Source organism: Aedes albopictus, chromosome 2 (assembly GCF_035046485.1).
Source record: "Aedes albopictus strain Foshan chromosome 2, AalbF5, whole genome shotgun sequence".
In the NCBI taxonomy this organism is placed as follows: domain Eukaryota; kingdom Metazoa; phylum Arthropoda; class Insecta; order Diptera; family Culicidae; genus Aedes; species Aedes albopictus.
The window spans coordinates 197,477,946-197,502,993 of record NC_085137.1 but is presented as its reverse complement, the minus strand read 5'-3'; the positions used below and the strand labels follow the sequence as shown (position 1 = coordinate 197,502,993).

General features: G+C 39.8%; 1 protein-coding gene across 1 annotated transcript; it reads right to left on the bottom strand.

The window, feature by feature from the left end:
- Positions 1-2,593: 2,593 nt before the first annotated feature.
- On the bottom strand, positions 2,594-24,699 carry LOC109425089 (transformer-2 protein homolog alpha). Its single transcript, XM_029869155.2, has 4 exons — positions 24,613-24,699; positions 23,971-24,548; positions 2,979-3,156; positions 2,594-2,805 (listed from the first exon to the last, which is right to left on the bottom strand). Exons 1-3 carry the CDS (start codon positions 24,613-24,615, stop codon positions 3,006-3,008), a joined length of 732 nt encoding a protein of 243 aa, XP_029725015.2. The 5' UTR covers positions 24,616-24,699; the 3' UTR covers positions 2,594-2,805; positions 2,979-3,005.
- Positions 24,700-25,048: the final 349 nt, after the last annotated feature.

Below are 25,048 nucleotides of genomic sequence, written 5' to 3'. Positions count from 1 at the left end.
CTTGACCTCGGTATCGGGGAACTTGAATAAAAGCTCAGGATAGAGCACCGGGGCTGAGAATCCGGGGGATTTCTTGAGACCGTGTTCCAAGATTGTGGCTCTTTGCAAGGATACTCTGTGGAAAAGATTTTTTTTGTTAGCTGCAGCAGACAGATGAATATAATTTAGATATTTAATACGTACCATAATCTTAAAGCACTTTCCTGTGCTTTATGCGAGGAAGAACACTTTTTTGTGATGTTGAAACCTCGGTTGAAACCAGCCCTCGGTCACAATGGCTTCCTCCGTCCGTTGAACAAACGACGGCGTCGTTTGGTTGTAGCGGTACGAATTTTCAAAGCCAGATCTTATTTAATATATTAGTTTAAACTAATACTTTGTAGCCATAACACAAAACTTATACATGATATAAGAAAAAGTTATGGCTCTTATTAGGTACATATATGAATAAAAAAAGTTTGTGTTATAAAAGAAATTACGGTGTATCTAATAAAAAATAACAATCAATCCTTATAAAGATAATAATTAAATTTCTTTTCGTGTACAGTATTTTTTACAATTAATTTCATGGCAAAAAAAACTATAATGCATTGACTCCAATTTTTATTTGATGACTACTTTGTGTGCAAAATGTGGTATTTTCCAAGTATTTTGAGTGATTTAAAATATGAGTGTAATAAAAACATCACTAAGGTTGTTCAAACGAATCCACTAACCTACTACGATATATTTCAAGTTGAATAACTACATATCATTGCTTTTAATTTTGGGTTATTTGTTTTTTGTGGTATTTTCGTACATTTTTTATAAAACAAAATAGTAGTGTGATGCAAACATCAACATTTTAGCAAAAGCAGGTCCAGTACATTGTAACGGAAAATTTAAGGCCATACAACTACATGTTATGACTTTAAATTTTGTTTTATTGACTGTTTTGTATGAAAATTATAATATTTTTGTAGCTTTTCGAGTAAAATAAATTAAGTGTGTCATGAAAACATCACTATTACTCATCAAGAAAGTTCAGTACGCTTTCACGAATAATTTAAAGGTAAAAAACACTTTGCATTGTAAGCCATTATTTTTGTTAACCACTTTGCGTGAAAAATGTGTTACTTTCGTTGATTTTTGAGTGAATCAAAATTTGAGTGTAATGAAAACATCATTATTATTCTTCAAGTATGTCCCCCAAACTGCTACGAACATTTCAAGGCTAAAAAACTAGGTGTTATCGTTTGAAATTTAGTTTTGTTTACTACTTTGTGTAAAAAGTATGGAATTTTCGTAGTTTTCCGGGTAAAACAAAATAAGAGTGTAATTAGAACATTTTCATTGTTCATCAAAAATGTCGAGTACAATCCTACGAACAATTTAAGACCAAAAAAACTATATGTCATCGCTTTGAATTTTGATGTAATGCTTATTTTATGTGAAAAATAGGGTATTTTAGCAGTTTTTTGAGTAAGATAAAATATCAGTGTACTGAAAAATCACTAATTTTGCATAAACATGTTCACTCCAGCTGTACGCATGATTTAGAGCCGAAAAACCCATATGTCATCGCTTTAAATTTTGTTTTATTGATCAATGTGCGCAAATAATGCGTTCTCAAAAAAACTAGGAAGTGCCTTTTGAGCATGCAGCATGGTGTGCCTTTTGTTTAATAACTTTGGGTAGACGCATCCATTTTATATTTTTTTAAATGGACGATGATCTTGAAACCTGTCCGGTTCCATCGCAAAAAAAAGTTTTGAAATCGATTGAACAACGGCCGAGAAATGCCTTGTCAAAGTTGGACTTCCGTCTATTTTTGGACCCTTGGTAGTTTAGGAGTTAAACAAAAACGAAACAGTGTTGAAAAATACCATGTTTTTTCCTATGATTTTCTACTGAGGACACACAATGCATTACAGTGTAAGGTAGAAACTTCAGTTTTGGACAGTCAGATGTTTTGGCCATAGTGCGTTATTTAGCCTATTGCGATCCAAATCGGAATAAATTTATTTTTACGAGTAGATCATATTATAACAGCATGACAGCTGTGAAAACCATAGATTTTGAATAAAAAAATGACAGTAAAAATAATTTTCCTTAAAAAGTCAGCTCTCAATTATCTATTTTGGCCAGGCTGCTTCTATTTTGGCCACTCCCATAAAAAATACACGTGATTGACCAAAATAGTTAGCATATTTAAGAATATGACCAAAGCTGATGCAGTGCTTTTTTTTGGCCAGTGCCACTTTTGATGCAAAAATCAAGTATTGGCTTGATTTCTGCATTTTTCCTTCAAAATATAGATTGAAACCTTTCATTTGACACATTGCTAGTTTTCATAGGATTATTGACTATTTATAGAAAAAATGATTTATCTTTGACTAGCCAAAACCAGTGCCCCTCTGTGCTCCCTTGAGATAAAATCGTTCTAAAAATTATACTCGGCAAGCCTCGTACTGAAAAAATCAACTTCTTAAAACTCGTAACTATAAATAAATTTTCAGGGATCATGGAACGTTAAGACATAGATTGGTTAGCGTCAAATAGACGAAAATGTGGTTTGAAGTTGAAAAATAATTTCGCATTTTTTTCCTGCCGCATACTGTAGTCGTACTTATTAAATTAAGTTTCCGTACATCATAGAATTGAATTATTATCTCATGCATTGAACTTCATTTATTTTTCAGTTATTATTCTACCAAGCAAAAATTCATAAACCACTTAATCATATCAACGAATAAATAATTTATATAGGTTCAAACCTGCATAAACGATAGGCCATCATGGAACAAAAAGAGATCAACAGACATCCTGAAAAAAGAGAAATAACTATCAGCAAACATTTAAACCCTATAAATTGATAAATAGCATTCTGTCCTTCCCTTGCGTCGTTTGAAAAGTAATAATGTCTTCAACAATGCTTGTCTTCAACTATAATTTCTTTTTTGTAGGATCTTCATGAAATCTTGAAAATGTTGACTTACATCTTGGAGTGCAGCTCGTCCCGAGACTCATCGATAGGATCGTCGCGAATCAATAGAAGACGAATACGACGGAGAACGGTTGCGTCGATGGTGACGACGATGACTAGATCTATGATGGCGATGACGAGAGCGAGATCTGCTGCGTCTGGATCGACGATGGTGGTGATGGTAATCGTCACTGAAAGGAAATAGGAATAAAATCACAACATGTAGCGATAAATCACTACTTTTTTCATAGATAAAAAAGACAATAGGTACTATCCCAAGTAAATTAACTAAACGTTTGGATATGAGAGTTCTTTTCGAGCCAAAGCAGCTTGTTTGAGGTTGCTCTGTAACCTTCTGAGGTGCAGTCATTTTCAAACATAAATATGTGATTATTATTTTTTTTTCCAACTTTCAACTTTTTGTGTACTTTTCAACTTTCAAAGACAGTGCGCTTTTTACATAAAATAGACAGTGGGGACGAGTGTTTCTAAAGAATATAATCGTTTTGATTTCCTAGAAAAACATGGCATATACCCCTAATAATCCAATTATAAAGTTCATACTTTTGTTTCACGGTTTACAAAAAACTCGTGTATGGGAAACATGTACATAGGTAAAAAACTACATTTTCTTTCCGATGACAGTTCGACTCCATCTTCAAAATTGTGCGAGTTCTATGTAGTTTTTTATTTTTTTTTATGGGGATTTTTGAAGTCGATTTATTCCAATTAAAAGAATAACGTTCTCGTAGTTTTTGGTCTAAATTTGAATTTAAATGTGATCTTCCAACTGCCGCTTAAAGGACGTTTTTATCGTATCAACTTCATGAGATACATATAAGGATTTTAAGACATCGTTGTTCTAAAGTCAAAATTTCCCATACCATTAGAGTGACAAGACCTAGTAACTTGCAATGTTCACACTTAATTTGGAATACCGTGTTCGGTAAATTTTTGACGAAAATAGAACAGCTGTATACAGCTATACTGCATTGTTTAGCTTTTGCACTAGGTTTTGACAGTTGGTGTACTGAGCTTCAGTAAAATCGATTACCGAAACTACCGAAATAGTTCTTCTGTTCTATTTTTGTCTAAAAAGTGCTGAACAGGCAATTAAGGATTAAGTGTGTCAGAACAAATATGCATCATTACTTGCTCTTCAAATGCTCCGAAACACATCTTCGAAAACAATAATTCAAATAAGTTATTGTGAAAAAAACGTTTTTGGGGGGGATCACCCAAAGTCAAAACTTTAAATGGCCTAGGGTGCGGGCACCGGTTTTGGCCAGTCTAAGGGAAATAATTTTTATAAAAATAATCAACAATCATATACATAAAAGCTACCAATGTGTCAAATGAAAGGTTTAGATCTATACTTTTTTTTCAAATATTTGTCATGTGTAATGGGACCCTAAGAAAAGCATCCGTAGCTACAAGCTTGAAGACCAAAAACATTGCACCAGATCAAAATCCGTCAAGTCTCCATTCACCGTGGGTCTAAGAAGATTTGGGGCGAATAAGGGCTGTCGTTTTACACCAATCTTCAAAACATTGTTGGTACCGCTGTTAAAAACCACAAAATTATAATTCTTTTTCACAAAAATCGGTGATATAGTACATTTAGTAGAGGATGGGAAGGTCACCTGATTTCGTAATAGGTAACCATTCCTTCTATTTTGTGTAAAAATGTCCAAATCAACTTTGCGAAGTTAATTTTTAAGTTCATTTTAAGTAATAACTTGCCAGATTTAATTAGAGAAACGAGTGCTCAAATTTTAATATATTTTTTTACTTATATGGGTGAATGGAGACCATTCATTTTTAGGGTATCCACACAGGTATCACACTTTCTCAGACCATCCCCCCCCTAAACGATGGACGTCATTTTTGAATGACCCCTTATTGCCCTACCGGTAACGGTTACTTCATGCACTCAGAAATAAAAGTAGACACGGAATTACTATTATTTCAGTAATAAATTTTGAAAACGACGTATAATCAATGCTACACCATTGATTATACGTCGTTTTCAAAATTTGTTACTGATTTATGCATTTTGTATCCGCATCTCTCTCACTCTCTTTCGGTTTTCATGTCATCTGGTGCTTCGCCTGGGTTGACGAAACACTTCTCTTCAACCCAGGCTAAACGGCAGAGGAACGGGAATATTCTCACGAGCGAGCGTGAGGTGGTCGAGAGGTGGCGGCAGCATTACGATGAGCACCTCAATAGCGACGTTGCAAGTACCGAAGGTGGCGTGGTAACAGATCTAGGAGTATGTGCACAGGACGAAAGACTTCCGGCCCCTGACCTTCAAGAGATTGAGGAGCTTCTAAAATACGGTGGAGAAGCACTGGTGAGAGCACTACACTGGGTCATTACCAAGATTTGGGAGGAGGAAGTATTACCGGGGGAATGGATGGAAGGTATCATGTGTCCTATCTACAAAAAGGGCGACAAGTTGGATTGCGGAAACTACCGCGCGATCACACTACTGAGCGCTGCCTACAAGATACTCTCCCAAATTTTATGCCGCCGTCTATCACCGATTGCAAGAGAGTTCGTGGGGCAATATCAGGCTGGATTCATGGGTGAACGCGCTACAACGGACCAGATGTTCGCCATCCGCCAGGTGTTGCAGAAATGCCGCGAATACAACGTGCCCACACATCACTTGTTCCTCCTCTCCTCTTCTTGGCGTAACGTCCTCACTGGAACAAAGCCTGCTTCTCAGCTTAGTGTTCTATGAGCACTTCCACAGTTATTAACTGAGAGCTTCCTCTGCCAATGACCATTTTGCATGTGTATATCGTGTGGCAGGCACGAAGATACTCTATGCCCAAGGAAGTCAAGGAAATTTCCTTTACGAAAAGATCCTGGACCGACCGGGAATCGAACCCGTCACCCTCAGCATGGTCATGCTGAATACCCGTGCGTTTACCGCCTCGGCTATATGGGCCCACTTGTTCATCGATTTCAAATCGGCGTATGATACAATCGATCGAGAACAGCTATGGCAGATTATGCACGAATACGGATTCCCGGATAAACTGATACGATTGATCAAGGCGACGATGGATCGAGTGATGTGCGTAGTTCGAGTATCAGGGACACTCTCGAGTCCCTTCGAATCTCGCAGAGGGTTACGGCAAGGTGATGGTCTTTCGTGCTTGCTGTTCAACATTGCTTTAGATTAGAGGGTGTAATAAGGAGAGCGGGTATAAACACGAGTGGGACGATTTTCACGAAGTCCGTTCAGCTATTATTGCTATTATTGCTGATATTATTGCTCGTAAATTTGAGACGATGGCGGAAACTTACATCCGACTAAAGAGTGAAGCCAGGCGAATCGGATTAGTCATTAATGTGTCGAAGACAAAGTACATGATGGCAAAGGGCATGATGGGTGACCGCCGACAACGACACCAGCAGAGAAATTCAGAGGCGCATTGTGGCAGGAAATCGTTCTTACTCTTACTCTTACGCAGAACTCTACGATCGAATAAAGTTCGCCGTAACACGAAGTCAACCATCTACAAAACGCTGATTAGACCGGTCGTCCTCTATGGGCACGAAACATGGACCCTACGTGCAGAGGACCAACGCGCCCTTGGAGTTTTCGAACGGAAAGTGTTGCGTACCATCTACGGCGGAGTGCAGATGGAACATGGGACTTGGAGAAGGCGAATGAACCACGAGCTGCATCAGCTGCTGAGAGAACCAACCATCGTCCATACCGCGAAAATCGGGAGGCTACGGTGGGCGGGTCACGTCATCAGGATGTCGGATAGCAACCCGACTAAAATGGTTCTCGAGAGTCATCCGACCGGTACAAGAAGACGTGGAGCGCAGCGAACTAGGTGGGTCGACCAAGTGGAGGACGATCTGCGGACCCTTCGCAGAGTGCGAAACTGGAGACAAACAGCCATGGACCGAGTGGAATGGAGGCGACTCCTATGTTCAGCAGAGGCCACCCCAGCCTCAGCCTGATCGGTAAGTATGGGTCAACATTGTATGGAAAAACTAAAATTTAAAAGCATCACCCCCGAACAAAGGTTTTTTTTTTTAAATTTTGCGTCTAAAATTACTGCGCAAAATATTGATGTTCTTCTTCTTCTTCTTTATGGCTCTACGTCCCCACTGGGACTTGGCCTGCCTCGCTTCAACTTAGTGTTCTTTTGAGCACTTCCACAGTTGATAATTGAAGGGCTTTCTTTGCCTGCCATTGCATGAATTTGTATATTGTGAGGCAAGGACAATGATACACTATGCCCAGGAAGTCGAGAAAATTTTCCCGACTGGAACGGGAATCGAACCCGCCGTCTCCGGATTGGCGATCCATAGCCTTAATCACTAGGCTAACGGGAGACCCCCAAAAAAAATATTGATGTGGCTGGGTTGAAATTTGGATGGGATTTAGTATTGACAATTCAAATAACTACATTCCAAATTTTACATGAATCCTGTAACCAAATGGTAATTAAATACGGCCTATAGTGTGCAGAAAAAATGTTTCTGAAGAGCTCAAAGTGATCTGTCGAAGAAAGTTTTATCCTAGCTTGTAATTGTCATCTTGGTATGGATCGGCCTCCAGTGAAGGCAGTGTTGGGAATACTCACTAGCGAAAAGTTATACTCACTTGCTTCTATCTCAGTCCAGAAGTATGCTATCAAAAAATGACATATGAAGGGCTTTTAGATTGTTGTTTAATCTAAAAGTTTGCCGAATAAAGTAAAGGTCGCAAACGCATACCAAAGTTGTGAGAGAGCTGTGAGCACAAGGTGAGTATAAATTATTCAAATTTTACTCATCTCGTACTCACAGCTCTCTCACAACTTTGGTATGCGTTTGCGACCTTTACTTTATTCGGCAAACTTTTAGATTAAACAACAATCTAAAAGCCCTTCAAACATCATTTTTTGATAGCATGCTTCTGGACTGAGATAGACGCAAGTGAGTATCACTCTTGCAAGTGAGTATTCCCAACACTGAGTGAAGGTAGTCATCTGAGAAGACTATACGTTGAACATAACGTCGGAATAAGTGCCATTAATAAGTTTCCCAATTCGATGATGACTTTGATAAAATTCTTGCTTTTCTAAATAAAGTATTCTCAGGATTCAGAAATTCATAGGTGGTACAGCCCCAGATCGTTGTTATGAGAATTTCCTGCTTACGCCCGTTATCAAAGCACAGAGATTAAGGGCTGATCACTGACTCTAAGGCAAGATTTATTGCGTCGACTGAAAGATGAGTCGGGAGGGGCGGGGCAAAATGGGTCAGTGCCATTTTCGGGCGCATTACTCATGGTTTGATTATGTTAATAATTTTGTTAGATGACCAGCATGAATATACAAAAGTTTGGGACATTGATTGAAAAATTATTCACTCTCATTGGAAATAAAAAATAAAATGGTTTTTAGCCAATTTTCTTAAGCAATACATTCCATATAATCTCCATATAAACGGCCGCGGGGCAAAATGGGTCACCTTCAATTTAGAACGTATTTTTGGAGCATTCAAAAGTTATTTATTTTTTATTACAAGACTATCTCATAAATAAGTTCAATCAAGCGGAATGAAATCTGCCTACATTTTACCTTTCGACATGTCGATATCTCCTTGGTGCTACCCCTTTACCCCGAATGCCATTACCCTGAACGCCACTTACCCGAAAGACATTACATACCCCAAAAAGGCCACTACCCCGAACGCCATTACCCCGAAAGAATATTTTTGAATAGGTAATTCTGATGATGTTTTTCATAAAGGATATAGGTAAAGATGGGTTTCCTTTTTATGATTGATAACACGCTTCAAAGCCAGTCTATTTCTTCAGTGTGACTGTTATGCGGTTACATTGGTCAATGAGACAAAATGACTTGGTATTTTTTTCATAAATCCTAGAACAAACTTGAAATTTTTATTCAGGTAATCGAAAGTACTTGTGATTTGATGATGATCGCCGATATTAACTCAAAACTCACAAATGTCATAACGCTGGAGGGGGTGGGTGGGTGTACTTCATTGTGTTACAGCTCGAACAAAAAAAATTTCTTCCCATATAAACAATGTTACGAAGGGGTGGGTGGGTGTCAAAAAAGGCCAATTTTGGTGTTATGACATTTGGTCGGGGTTCTGCTAAACCGAACCAAAGACCATTTTTTGAAACATTGAGTTTTCTTAACCATTGGGTGAAGAAAATGATGATCTTCCTTCTATGTAAAAATCCAGTAATTCTGACAGCTCTTCGCGGAGTAAATTCAAAATTTCTGTTTAGCAGAACATACAAAATATTAATTTGCATCCAACCAGAGTGAACTGTAAACCATTCGATAGAATCAGCGAAATATTCTAGTTTTGGACCAGGTGATAAACGTTTCAAGTTCTCCTCATCGCCGTCAGATTTCTAACTTCTAACCGACTGATAGTAACAATATGTGAGAGAAATTAACACGTTATAAGAAATATAGGTGTTGGAGGAATCAATTATGTTTCGATGGCGCTGATCGCCATTTTTCCAAATCATATTCAGCCAGACCGAACTAAGTACACAGCATTTTAGAATCAATTTATTCTCAAGAATACAAAAACCAACTGGTTTTTAATACAAGCGTTATGTCGATACACCTCATACTGGTAATTTAACACAGAAGCCGTCATTGAACAACAAAGCTAATTAAAATAATAAAGTTTGAAAACAAAAATCAAACACTTGGTTCACTTTGGCTGATCGAAAAATGGCGTTTTCAAGAAAACCATCCTTGAGAAGAATGTTTAGAAATTGATTCAGACTTAACGAGAGACTTTCAGCAATGTAATATGACCTAGAGGTAACGCGCTTGGTTATCACTCAGATGATCCAAGTGCGAATCTCTTTCATATATTTGAAAACTTTGTTTGTACTTAGTGCACTTTGGCAGAACATTCTCATGGTTTTCTTCGACCAGCTTAAATTTGAAGTACATAAATTGCTCCACATTCACATCTCAGGACCTCAGGGCATGCAAGGACATCATTTGACATAATCACTCTTGCTCTGTGCCTCCACATGCACCGCTTATGATAAAAAGCATGGGTGGGAAGGGCTGAGCTGGGAGGGCTTCCGCCGTTCATATTTCAAACTATTTTGAGACCTTCGTGCTACCCTACTCTACGCGTCCTCTTTGATTCATGTAAAGGATTGTGAGTGATATCGATTTCAACTTGATAGACGATGAAAAACCAAGATTATTGGCACGATCCAACTGGTTTTATCTGAAACAAAAAAACACATTCAGCCAAACTGAACTATAAACCACTTTTCAATATTTTTGATCAGCCAGAGTGAACTGCAAGTGTACCAAGCCAGAGTGAAGTGCAAAGTACCAAGAAATAAAATGTAATTATATCAATGATTTCAAATAATTTACATGTATTCTTCATTTCTGATGGTTAATGAAGGCTTGTAAGTTACATGTGTGCGGAAAAGTTTCAAATAATCTCCGCTGTTGTTTATTTGTTAGTGGTTGAACTTTAAGCTTAATTATCTCGGAATTATCTTTTTGGCGCTTAGTTCGGTTTAGCAGAACCCCGGCCATTTGTGAATGAACCCCTCCCCCCTCGTAGACTTTCGTCCATACAAAAATTTTGAAATTTGTATGGAGCGTAGACTTTGGTCAGACCCCCTCCCCCTCCCCCCAAAAAGTCTACGAGGTTTATGAATGGTCCCTAAGGAAGAATAGAGAGTTTGGTAATTAAACAACTCTGTAGCAGTATAAATTAGAAAAACAACACATTATTAAAGAGAAAAAAATGCAGTTAATTCTTTGGCTGCGAATAAGGTTGGCAAGGATATAACTAGAAAGAACAGCCTAAAAATTAAAGAAGGGCAAATTTCCTATGGGGCCATCCATATACCACGTGGACAACTTGGAGGGGGAGGGGGTTCGAGAAAAGTCCACGCTTCTCCACGGAGACGGGGGTGGGGGTCTGCCAAATGTCCACGTGGACAACATTGATATAAAAATTAAGAAACAAAGATACACTAACGAAACAAATAATAATAATAATAATAAGTAATGTTTATAATAATTTCCGAAGCATCTCCCGGAGCAACTTAAAAAAAAATCCCGAGGGATAAAAAAAAAGTCGGGAGGAGTTACAAGATAAAATTCCAGGAGATAATTTTGGTAGATTTCGGTTGAATACTCATGGGAACTTATCATAAGCATTAGCTAGTATTAGCATAAAGCGAGTCGCACAAATTCGTAGGTGTTACAGTCCTAGAATGAGAGTTGCCTTCTTCCCGTCTGTTACCAAAGCACAAATATTTAGGACTGATATCTAACTCTACGACAAGATCGAAGCAATCCGGTGGAGTTCTCCTGAGAACTTCTAAAAAAATCTCTTTAAAAGAATTCCTGAAATATTCCAAAGATTCCCTGAATAAACTTACACAAGAGTTCCCTCAGGAAATTTCGAAGAAACTTTTGAAGATTTTGCGGAGAATCTTCCAGAAAAATCGGTGCTAAAAATTTAAGAGGAATTTACAAAGGTACTTTCGGAAAACTTCCGGAATAAACTCCTGACAGAATTCCCTGGGAAACTTCAGGAAGATTTGCCAGAAAAAATACAGAAGAACTCTCGGAAAAGATTGTAGAAATACCGCAGAATTTATTGGAAGAATCATCAGGAAAACTTTCGATAGAATTCCCAAAGGAGTTTCTGCAAGAACTCCACTGAAACTCCTAGAGTAAATCTTGGCAGAAGTCTTAGAGGAATTTGCAGTGAAACTCCTAGAGAAATTCCCGGTGAAAATCAAAGGGTGGCACTCCTAGAAGAATACCAAGTGAACCCAATAGTATGTCCTAAAGGAATTCTCGGTGAAACTCTTAGAGGAATTCCCTATCAAACATCTGGATAAATTCCCTGAGAAACTTATGGGGAAGTTCCCGAAGCAACTCCCGGAAGAACTTTTGAACGAATTCCTCGTAGAACCCCCAGCGGAATCCTAAAACGGAAATCCTAGTGGGGTTTCTAGAGAAATCATAGTATAACTTCTAGAGGAATTTCCGAAAGATCTCCTTCAGTAATTTATATTGGACTTCTGAAGGATTTCCCAGTGGCACTCCTAGACGAATTTGTCGTGGTATTTCTCGAGGAATTCTAGGTGAAACTTTTTGAGGACTACCCTAAAAAAATCACTATGAATTCCCAGTAAAACATCTGAAAGAATCTCCGGCGGAATTCCTGGAGGATTTCACAATGGGAAGACCTTTTGGAGAAATTTTCTCAACAAATTATTACAATCATAGATTGAAAAACATTCCGTTCAAAATAATGTTGTACATACTTCTTTTAGAAGATTTTAAAACAAGTCACTTAAAAGGGGCTTCCTCTTGCAATTATGTATTTCATGAAAAAAATCAATAAATTATAATTTGTACCGATTACGAAAACTACAGAATATTTGTAATTATTAGTCTAGTCTAGTCTAGTCTACACATACACAGCCATTCATTGAAAGAATCCTGGAAAATGATACAATCGACTTCTTCCATCATTTTTCTTGTCATTATTAATTTTTGCAGTACATGGAAGATGCATTACAAGCATTAAAGCGGCCAGGCCTACTGTGCAGCATTTTAAATTCAGCAATAAAGACAATGAGTGGGGACATCTCGTACCAATCGCTCAGTTTATGAGAAAAGCAAAATACGGTGAAAATCGGTGGGGGTGACGAAGCAAAGAAGGTTATTGTCACCCCTTGGTGCTTGATGCTTCCTGGGATGGAACACAGGTATTTGATCTGTGTCCTGGCTCTAGTGCCTAGGCTTAAGCGCCTTTACTCACTCAAAAACTACAGAATATTTGTAATTATTAAGTTATAAACTATATATAAAGCATTGCTACGAAAAAAATCATTTTCAAAAAAAAAAATTAAAATCAAAACAGGGAAAAATCTTTAGTTATGTCCACGTGGACATTGTGGGAGGGGGGTAGGGGTCAATTTAAAAGTCCACACTTGTCCACGAGGAGGAGGTCAAAAACCACGATTTTTCTGTCCACGTGGTATATGGATGGCCCCTAATGGGAAAATTCGTAATGAGCCATTTTACGAGACGTTTCGGATCAGCTGATCGCTTATTTCATGAATAAAAATTTGACAGGAGGTTGCACCCAAGCCCGTGAGTGTTAATTGATGGAGATCGAAGCAACTCGGTGGTTACGGAACCAATCATAGTAGGCTTAAGAATTTGAATTGGAAATAAATGTCAGTTTACTCTACGCTTTCAACCAAACCAGTTGGGTTTTATTCCCCTCTAAGAGGTTAGCAGGCCGTCGGCGACGATGCCGATGTATCAGTAGTTCGGCGATCGGAACGTACCACAAAAGGGATTCCACCACAGCGGTACAGTCACGAAGCAATGTCCGGGCCCGAGCGCGATATGTGGAAGCAAGCCATAGCGGAGGAGCTGCAGTCGCTCGAAGAAAACTCCACATGGGATGTTGTTCGTTTGCCGCCAAACAAGAGAGCGATTGGCTGCAAATGGATTTTTAAGAAGAAGACGGACGAGAGCGGAAGCGTCATCCGCTACAAAGCCAGACTCGTGGCACAAGGCTTCAGTCAGCAGTACGGGACCGACTACGACGAGGTGTTTGCGCCAGTTGCCAAGCAAACCACTTTTCGGACGCTGTTGAGTGTCGCCGCCCGGCGAGGTATGTTGGTAAAGCACGTCGACGTGAAGACGGCGTATTTGCATGGAGAGCTCAAGGAGACCATCTTCATGAAACAGCCGAAAGGGTTCCAAGGCGGGACCGGAAACGAGGTATGCCTGTTACGGAAAGAGCCTCTATGGACTCAAGCAGGCCGGCAGAGTCTGGAATGCCAAAATCAACGAAGAAGCAGCTTGGGTACGTTCCGTCTGATGCAGATCCCTGTCTGTTCGTGAAAACCTGGAAGAAGAAGCAGTCGTTCATATTGCTATATGTGGACGATATGCTGATTGTAACCGACACAGAAGCAGAGTACGAAAGAGTTCGGAAGCATCTTGCGGGGCAGTTCACGCCTTGGAGATGTGAAGCACTATTTGGGCATCAAAGTCACCCGATCCGATGGACAGTTTTTCCTGAGCCAAAGGTCCTACATCGAGAAAGTTGCCGAACGATTTGGACAGACAAATGCGAAGCATTCTCCGATACCGATGGACCCTGGGTACCCAAATGCACAGCAGAAGGAGGAGGAGCCCATGCCTAGAAACGACGAGTTCCAGAGCCTGGTGGGCGCTCTTCTGTACATTGCGGTAAACACGAGGCCGGACATCGCCATCAGTGCTTCAATTCTCGGTCGCAAAGTAAGTCGACCAACGGAAGCAGACTGGACAGAAGCAAAGCGGACACTCCGGTACCTAAAGTCAACAGCAACTTTGAGCCTGCGACTGGGGTCATCCGGACCTCTCGGAGCGTACGTCGACGCCGATTGGGCCGGCAACAAAGCAGACCGGAAATCCAACACCGGCTTCATCTTCAGTCTCGGAGGATCAGTGAGCTGGGCAGCCCGAAAGCAACCATGTGTCACACTTTCGTCGACCGAAGCTGAATATGTGGCACTTTCCGAAGCCAGCCGTGAGTCGATGTGGTTGCTGAAGCTACTGAAGGATGTAGGCGAAGAAGTTCCGGCTCCGGTGGTCAGACGCGCCAACTTGGTCAAATTATTGGGGGGGGCAAAGCCTGATTTTCCCGGTTTTTTCTTAATTTTTGTATGGGAAAATCAAAAAATCATCAAATATTGGGGGGGCAAAACCATGCTTGCCCCCCCCCCCCTAAGTTGGCGCCTATGCCGGTGGTCATCCATGCACGGAGAAACTGAAAAACTCAAAATTAGGTACTTTTAAACTCAATTTTGAGTTCTTTTTCATCTCCCTTTTCATGCGCTCTTTCTATTGTTGTCAGAGAGTGAAGAGAGAAACACCCCAACTTTTGCAGTTCCGTGCGTCAAGCCAAAACTGAGTTTCTAGCACAGTACTCAAATTTGGGTGACTACAACCTAGTCAAAATTTCGGTTGGGTGGAAAAAACTTAAAATTAGGTATTTTTTTTCACATGGAAGCAAGCGGGAACAACCCAACAAAAACATCGATTCCATCAACTCAAAATTGGCTTGACGCACGCAACCCCGAAGTTGGGTGGAAAGAACTCACTTTTGGGTAGTTTCGTCTCTCCGTGTGAGGACAACCAGAGCTGTATAGCGATGCTGAAATCGAACGGAGATAGCAAGCGAACCAAGCACATCGACACACGGTTCAATTTTATTAAGGAGTTGGTCAGCGATGGCGTGATGAACGTACGCTATTGCCCTAGCGAGGAGATGGTAGCCGATGGTTTAACGAAACCGTTGGCACGCGTGAAGATGGAGAAGATGCGACAGCGAATTGGTTTACAGACTACCGAGCTTGAGGAGGAGTGATGGAGATCGAAGCAACTCGGTGGTTACGGCACCAATCATAGTAGGCTTAAGAATTTGAATTGGAAATAAATGTCAGTTTACTCTACGCTTTCAACCAAACCAGTTGGGTGTTATTCCCCTCTAAGATTAATATCAATATCAACACTGTTGTCGTTTCGTAAAATAGACGTAGACTAAATTTTGGTCACCTCAGACCTCTCCCCCTCCCGCTCGTAGATTTTTCAGGTCAAACATTTCAATAGGTCCTATCTGCATTTGAGAGGCTCTCTTTGTTCACTTTCTCTTTCAATTATTGCAATGTAATGGTACACTTTTCAACTATTTTTGCAGTACAAATTAAAAGACGATTGTTTTGACCATCGTTCAATGCAAGGAGACAATCATAATACAAATATACAGCTGATATATTAACGAAAGAGAGGGAAACAAAAGAGAGCCTCTCTTCTGCAGATTGGACCTTTTAGACATGTTTGGCCTGTTTTGTCCATAGCGTAGACTTTGGATAGACCTCCCTTCCACATAAAACTCTACGTAGTTTTTAAACGGCCTGTATACTGAAATGTGCATGTGCTTATATACCACACGGCTACCAAACAACTATGTAAGTCGAAAGTACAACCCATTTTTACACCAGATGGAATTAAGGCAAAACTGGAAGCATTTGCTATTTTTTTTTGGTTTTTGATATTTTATAAAATAACGAAGCAATGTTTTCAAAATCGGTTTTCAAACACATGTGGAGTATGGATCAAGCTATCTCCTGTTTTTTTTTTCAAATGGATTTTTTTTTTCGTTTTTGCAGAAACCATTTTTGTGAAATTTTGTTTAAAAATGGTTTCTGCAAAAACGAAAAACATTTTCCACCTGGAAAAATTCAAGAGATACCTTGATCTATACTATACAGGTGTAACGAAACCGATTTTGAAAATATTGCTTCGTTATTTCATAAAAAATCAAAAACCAAAAAGTGAGGAAACATACCCAGTTTCGCCTTAATAGAATGATCGCCAATAAATTTAGTAACATTGTAACTAGAAAGAACAGCCTATCCAGCTTTTTACGCTAGCCATAAAACAACAAGGGGTGAATCGATTTTGACATTTCTTGCCGACAGATTTTATAGTAAAATCTAAGTAGGTCAAAATGTAGGTTGTTGATTCAACTGTCAAAAATTTTCACAAATGTTTACAGCAGTTTACAGCTAGGTTTGCAGCTGATAGTTTTGAATTATAATTTTCATAAATTTCCCATTTTTAACAACTTTCTGCTAATTTTAGGCACTCGATTGGAAACATCAACGCTTTTATTGACAGCTGTGAATATTAACACTTATGTGGCCAGCAGGGTACCCGGGTACCTTTTTCAATTCCAAATCTCGATATTTTAATGATTGTTGAGACTAGGATGTTGGAACTCTGTTAGATCTTAGAACTCGTGAATATACATCTATTAATGGGGTTGTCCGAATTTTAAAGTGAGGAGGGCAGGGGGAAGGGCTCCTGCATTTTTTTATTACGTGGAAGGCCGGCAGGGTACCCGGGTACCCACGAAATTGAAATGATCATATCTCCGTCAATTTTTCATAGATTTTGGAAATTTTTAGCTCATTCAATTCAGAAACTCATCATCTATCGGGAAAATATTTGGTTAGACCGATCTAATCACCGGAAAATCCATATTTTTGGGAGCATGTCCTTATACCATATTGAAACCCACATTGTTAAGGCTAGGATATCTTAAAGTGTTTATGGTCAACCATGGCCCCACGAGAAGCGTGTTCCGAAATCACAGTTTCGAAGTCAACACGTTTTATGATTCCAGGCCAGTCAGATACAATATGCCAAAGCAATTTTACGATGCTTGGTACTGAAATTGCTACTAACCTACCGAAAATCCCGTATGTTGTATTGTATAAAAACATGGATCCGTAAATCCGGATTTTCCGGTACCCATGGTGATCGGACCGGTCCAACCAAATACGATCTCGATAGATAATGAGTTTCTGAGTTGAATGAGGCAAAAACTTTTAAAATCGGTGGAAAAATCGCTGAGATATGATCATTTCCATTTCGTGGGTACCCGGGTACCCTGCCGGCCTTCTACGGGTGTTTTTTTTGCTGGCCACACTACGGTTAAAAAAAAATTGGTCGTGCATATTTTGTTTATTCAGAAGCTTTTTACAACCGAAGAGAAAGTAGACCGCAATTTGGCCGGACTGGTCCATAAATCCTTTTCTTTTCTTCATTTGTCCACTCAACAAACTAGGTTTTAGTCAGTCACCCAAAGGAATACTGAAAGATGAATTATGTCCTAAATCCCGCCATATGTTGTTTGTATATTAATTACACTAGACCACGGGTTCCCAACCGGTGGTCCGCGGCCCCCTGGGGGGCCGTGAAGCCAGTCTAGGGGGGCCGCGATGTTACCAAAAAAATTGTTAAATTTTTATTCTATGTTGTGCAAATTTTATCAATTTTTAATTTTGTATACCGCCACCTCCAAAAGCCATAATTTGAGGAACAAATTTTCAGTATAAAACGCCTTCAGAAGAAAAAAATTTCGGCTGCGCCGCTATTTTTCAGCTATGATTTAAATTGAATGTTCATGACATCATTTTTACGAAATGTGAGTGTCATTGACCGTCGAAAATCCCTCCCACAGTAAATTTCTGGCTACGTCACTGTACCCAAAAAAAACTCGGTTTCGTTCATTTAATTCATATTTTTTTCTAAAAATTTTCATTGGGCCGCGGATGTTTTGGCAATTCTTAAAGGGGGTCGCCACCTCAAAATGGTTGGGAACCCCTGATTTAATTCATATTTTTTTCTAAAAATTTTCATTGGGCCGCGGATGTTTTGGCAATTCTTAAAGGGGGTCGCCACCTCAAAATGGTTGGGAACCCCTGCACTAGACATCTCTTTTCTAAATTTACATATTTACCACAGACAAACAGACGTAACACTTTCACTTTTCCCATCGTACACCGATTTATCGGTCCATTTAAAAATTTGATAATTGGCCAACTGCCCACCCGTGGCGCTCGCATCGTTTTTGTTCGAGTTTGACCTTTGCTCACTACCGCCACCTGGATGATGGTCGGCCAAACTCAGTCCTTTTAGTATTGAGCGTACAAGTTTCCGATACTATGATTTGAATCGAAAAATGTTCGAAGTGTGACGTCTGTTTGTGTGTGTATTTACTAAGACCGTTAAAACCTTGTAGTTCTTTACTTTGCATTTCTGTATAATAATTTACATTTAGTTGCGTGTAAAGGCGATTTCGACAGTTTCTTCACCTTAGGGGGACAGTCATTGCAGTATTTTGTGCATGCAGATGTATAATGTAAAAATAGACTTATCGAAAATATTGCCTGAGTTGTATTTAATCTCCTGTACACATAATTTTGTCGTTTTGTCAACCAATGTAATCGTAAATGTCAGTTTCATTTCAATGTTATGGACAGTGCAGTCAGCGGGTTCGTGAAGGGTCCTGATCGGATGACACTCACACTAGGTTAGGTCCAAATCTGGACATGTTCAGGGCTAGGTACAGTTCCATGAGAGCCAATCATCCTTGCCAAACATCCATCAACATAATCCAACCACCAACATTGCTTTTTGGATTTCACAGCTTGTCTGGTCACAGGTCTGGTGAAGTGAAAGAAGCTTTCAAAACATTTTGAATTATTTTTATTGATCCATTGGTCCAAAATACTTCGGCAATTAGTTGATATCATACGGTTTTTGGCAGTAACAACCTAAAAAGCAATATTTTTAAGGATTAAATACAAAATATAAAAGATATTTCTACTATATTATAATTTTCTGAAAACCAGAATTGAAATGCTTGACGTTTTGCCTTTCTCGTACACCAAGGTGTACCGAAAGGCTATATGTTCACTCCAAAAACGAAAATTTGATAGAGCCTCCGGAGGGGTCAAGTCTTATATACCAATCGACTCAGCTCGACGAATTGAGGTGATGTCTGTGTGTGTGTATGTGTGTGTGTGTGTGTATGTGTGTGTGTGTGTATGTGTGTGTACAAAAAACTCACATCATTTTTTGGCAGTAAACCTCAACCGATTTTATTGACCGACGGTTCATTCGACGCGTAATCTGGTCCCATTGTTTCCTATTGAAAATGCTTCAGATCGGTCCAGCCGTTCCGGAGTTATGGCCATTTAGGTGTTCCGGACCGGTACCCCAGGAAGGGGCCAGATATGAAAACGCTACAAACCCATCCATGCGACACATCATACTACGGCATTTTCGATAACTTGATGAATGGTAAGCAGAAAAATAGTCTCAGACCATATCTGAACCGGTAGTGTCCCGGAACCGGTTCCGGGTGTCCCACCGGAAGTGACCAAACATAAAAGTGAACTAAACCCATGCATGCGACATATCAAACCGCAGCTTTTTCAATAACGTGGTGAACAGTAAGCAGGAAAACATCCCCAGACCATATCGGAACCGGTAGTGTTCCGGAACCGGTTGCAAATGTCCCGCGAGAAGTGGCCAAGTATTAAAGTTAACCAAACCTATGCATGCGACATATCAAATAGTGTCTTTTTTGATATCCTGATGAACAGTAAGCAGGATAATATTCTCAGACCATATCTGAACCGGTTGTGTCCCGGAACCGGTTCCGGGTGTCCCGTCGGAAGTGGCCAAATATAAAATTGAAATAAAACCATGCATGTGACATATCAAACCATAGCTTTTTCGATAACCTGATGAACAGTTAGCAGGAAAGCATTCTCAGACCATATCGGAACCGGTTCCAGATGTTCCGCCGGAGGTGGCATAGTATAAAAGTTAATTAAACCCTTGCAAGGGACATATCAAATCGTGGCTTTTTTTATATCCTGATGAACAGTAAGCAGGAAACTATTTTCAGAACATATCTGAATCGGTTGTGATCCAGAACCGGTTCCGGGTGTCCCGCCGGAAATGGCCAAATATAAAAGGGAACCAAACCCATGCAAGCGACACATCAAATCGCGGATTTTATGGCATCTTGATTTAACAAAAAAAAGTTTCCGGCTATATTGGGGACAACCGGTAGTGTTCCGCAACCGATTACGGTTGCCCCATCGGAAGTGGTCAAATGTAAAGGAGAACCAAACCTATAAATTCGACACATTTAATGACCTTTAAAGTAAGCTGATGAACGGTTAACAAAAAAAATCATAGACCATACTTTGGAAAACCAATAGTGTGCCGAAACCGGTTCCAGGTGCCCCGACGAGGTGGTCAAATGTAGAGAGAAAAAAACCAAACGCATACACGCAGCACACTAAATAACGGCTTCTTCGATAACGCGAAGAACGGTCAGCAAGAAAATAGTCTCAGGTCAGTAGTGTTCCGGAACCAGATTCGAGTGCCTCGCCGGAACTGGCGAAATGCACGAATGAACCAAACCCATACATGCATTACATCAATTTGCGACTTTTTAGGAGAACTGATTAATAATTTGCATGAAACTAGTCTAAGACCACATCAGGGACAATCGGTGAGTGGTATAATGTGAACCGAAAGTTGTAAATGTGAAATTGAATCAAATTCATGCGTGTCGTACCATAAAGCCACGCTGATTCGACAATGATTGCTGTCAAATTACCTGTGTAAACTTTCAATTCGATAAACTAACTCTACTTTAGTTTTGTTTAGATTGTATGATTTGTTTTTGAACACAAATCTTATTGATATTGTGGTGGTACGAATTGATAGCTTGTACATTTTACGATTGTTGGCTTCCGAGGTTTACTGCGGCTGATCACCAAACGGATCAGGTGTCAGAATGCACCAAATTAGAACTTTCGGAACTTATCATTCGTATTTACAGTATATTACACTGAGACATTTCATCATTTTTTTAATGCAACAAATTTCGAATGAGCGGGGTACAAGTTAAAAAGTGTCTTATTAAAGAGTGATGAATACGCGGGGTTTGACAGTACATCAAATAGCAGCTTTTTTGATAACTTCTTCTTCTTTATAGCTCGACGTTCGCATTGAAACTTGGCCTGCCTCTCTTCTACTTAGTGTTCTTTAGAGCACTTCCACAGTTAATAATTGAAGGGTTTTCTTTGCCCGCCATTGCATGAATTTGTATATTGTGAGGCAAGGACAATGATACACTATGCTCAGGAAGTCGAGAAAATGTTCCCGACTGGAACGGGAATCAAAACCGCCGTTTCCGGATTGGCGATTCATAGCCTTAACCACTAGGCCAAGTGGAGACCCTTTTTTGATAACACGATGATCGATTCGTAAGAACATAGCCTCAGACCATATTTTAGACAACCGGTAGTGTCCCGAAAAAAGTTCTGGGTGTCCCACTGGAAGTGGTCAAATGTAAAAGTGATTTGTACCCATGCATAAGATAAATCAAATCGTGTTTTTTAGGTTACCTGATGTACGTTAGCAATGATATTGCCTCAGACTATATTTGGGAGACCCGGTGGTGCTCCGGAACCTGTTCCGGAAAGCAACCAAATGTACCATGCGACACATCACATTACGGCTTTTTTTAATAACCTGAGGAACAGTTAACTAGAAAATAGGCTCATACCGCATTAGAGACTACTGGTAGGGTTTCACAACCAGCGTTTGATGCTTCGCCGGAACTACGAAAGTAAATAAAATTAATGCAAGCGATAAATATGTGTAAGAGAACAAAATCTTGACATATTAAACCCACATACAAACAGACGTCTCACTATACTCACTACGTTCTTGTTTTTAACGGTCAATAAAATATAACCTAGAATGTGCAAAAAAAACTTTATCGAAGACTGCAAAATGATCTGCGAATGTGTAAAAAGTTATATCTTAACTTGTTAGTATCGTCTTGATATTGATCAGCTCCCAATGTTAGTGAAGGTACTCAAGCAGTCAACTGAGAAATCTGATATTATTCAGCTCTGCTTTTACGCTGAACACAACGTCGGAGTATGTGCCATCAATAAAGTTTTAAGTCAATTCAATGATGGCTTTGATAAAATGCTTGCTTTTCTTAAAAAATATCAGGATTCAGGAACACTTTGACTTACGTCGACGGAAAGATCGTGAGAACATATACGACGAGAAAGGCACTATCACCTCTAGGTGGATTAATTTGGGTTTTTTCATCCACAACCAAATTTTCAACACTGACGAGCTTGCTTCGATCCAACCATAATAAAATTATAGTGTCGGCAAGACATGTCAGAGAGGGGTGATTCAAGTTTTATGGAATGCCAGCGTAAAAAGCTGGATACATTGAAGAAGGACAAATCTCATATACAGTAAGAAGTTAGAACAGTCTATTCTAAAAAAAAAGGAAAATATCAGAACAAGTTGCCAGTTTGGCCGCCAGTGATTTCTGAAAAACTCAACTTGAAAGAACAGCCTATTATTGCAAAAAGAACAAATCCCCTATGGAGTTAGTAGTTGGTCTGCAAATAAACTATGTAACACTCCAACTCGAAAGAACAGCTTCTGATGAGAAGAAGGAAAAATTTTTATAGAGATATTAATAGTTTGGCTGCCAAATAACTCTGAAACAGTACACGATTGGACAGTGCAAACTCGAATGAATAGCCTATTTTAAAAGAAGGGAAACATTTCAAGAAGTGCATTCACCTGCATGCATATATATTGCTGACTGCACCCCAAATTGGACTGACACAATAGTGTGCACACACCTTCAAAGTGTGATTACAGCGCATGGATACGTCGGATCAAATTGAGGTCTTCGGTGCACTTATTCCTTGTAAATGGAGGAATAAGTGCTCCGAAGACGTCGAGACGATCCGAGGCAAATGTGCACTTTTATCACACTTTTTAGGCGTACTATAAGAAGTGTGATAGTCCAATTGGCTTCTTTAGTGGTGTTGAGATAATCCCATATTCTGAATCTACATGCCAAACTGAGCCGAAATCCAAATTTTCATGAATTTTGGAGCTCGGGAACCTATTTAAAAATAAATTTGAAGTTTGTATGGGAGCGATTTGTCGAATCACCCCTGGTCGCATTTTGTACTGGGCGGAGCTGTCAAGCAGTTGCCCAGCTGTCAAAAGGTGATTTCAAAAAATATCTTTGAAATTGATTTTAGGTATCACAATTAAGTTCTAAAAATCAGAAAAAAAATCATGGTGGCTCAGAAAAATATGCTCTTTCGTATAAAAACGAAAAATCAATTCAATTTTCAAAATTTAAAAACCCAATTTGGAATGTAGTCTGCAATACTACCTAAAACGAATGTTGTGGGGATATGGTTATTAGGTTGCTTACTTAAATGGACAGTAAACTTTCTGCGACGCCCTATAGTCTGGGAAATTTTGGTCACGAGCACCTATTCTGGGCACTTGCTGCTATAACTCAGTCAACATCAAACCGATTGACTTGAATTTTGCGTATCTGATCGTGTCTCAAAAATTAAGTCAATCGGTTCAAAATTGACTGAGTTATAGCAGCAAGTGCCCAAAATATGTGCTCCTGCCCAAATGATCCCAGACCCTATATACAGGTTCTCTTCGATATGACTGTTTTTAATTTTAAAAACTACTTACTCGTAACTTTGTCCTCTGTAGCTTTGGGTACTACGGTGCTTCCGTTTCTCAGTACATCTAGCCCCCATGTACACTCCCGGTGTGGGCGTATGCGGCCGCTCGGTCACCGAATAATCCACCCGGATCGTTCGCTCGTGCAGTTCCATTCCGTTGCACTGCAGTTTGGCCTCCGTGGCCGAACTCTGCTCCTGGAAGTACACGAACCCAAACCCACGGGAGGCCTTCGTCTTGGCATCGTAAACAATCATGGCTTTGTCGATGGTACCGTACGGCGAGAACACATCCATCAGATTGGCTTCGGTGGTGTAGCTACTCAGCCCGAACACACCAAGGCATGTGCTCTTCGGAGGATCCACCGGACGGATCGATCGTGCCGGCGTCGAACGGCATGACGAACAGGCCGACGTTTCACTAATGCTGCTGGGGCTGCTTATGCTTCGGTAGTGATGACGACGTCGCCGGGACGATCCGTGACCATGCCTACGGCTGCGATGTCGATGCTCCCGACAGCGGCCTTCACTGCTGTCGTTCTTCCGGTAGCTTCGCGGTGGAGTCCGGCTACGACTGTGGGATTGAGCCTGCGGGGGAGAAACCTGGAGTAAGGAAAGTTATCTCTACAATTGTAATCCAAAATATCTTTACCATTTCGAATTTGTGAACTGTGCGGCCAGGAAGCAAATCAGGAATGTGAAAATTTTAAAATTCAAATTTCCCCGGCCTTCTTTGCCCGAACAACTAGCTGAAATATTTCACAGCCTTTCTTTAATTTTTTTCTCTACCCGCAGGTTTCCGGATAGAGAGCACATCCATAGACCTCATAGACGGCTTTGTAAATATGTAGATAGAAATATGATAAAACAAAATTTCTTAATTTTGTTCATTTAATGCATTTAATACACAAACTCATGAAATAGTTTTCGTGTAGTAGAAGTTTAGCGGAATAAAATAAATTCGACACTACTTTGGCCAAATAGAAATTTTTAGGCGTTTAAAATGAAATTATTCATCTAAGACATCAACCAATTCCAATATGTTCCACGATTTCCGCATAGGAGCTGAACAAGTGCTGAAATATTTT

What these genes read in the sequence shown, in the direction of transcription:
- LOC109425089 (XM_029869155.2), bottom strand. An exon ending in TACAGAGGACAAAGTTACGA is followed by an intron (nt 3,157 to 23,970) that starts GTAAGTAGTTTT and finishes ATTTCCTTTCAG; the next exon opens with TGACGATTACCATCACCACC.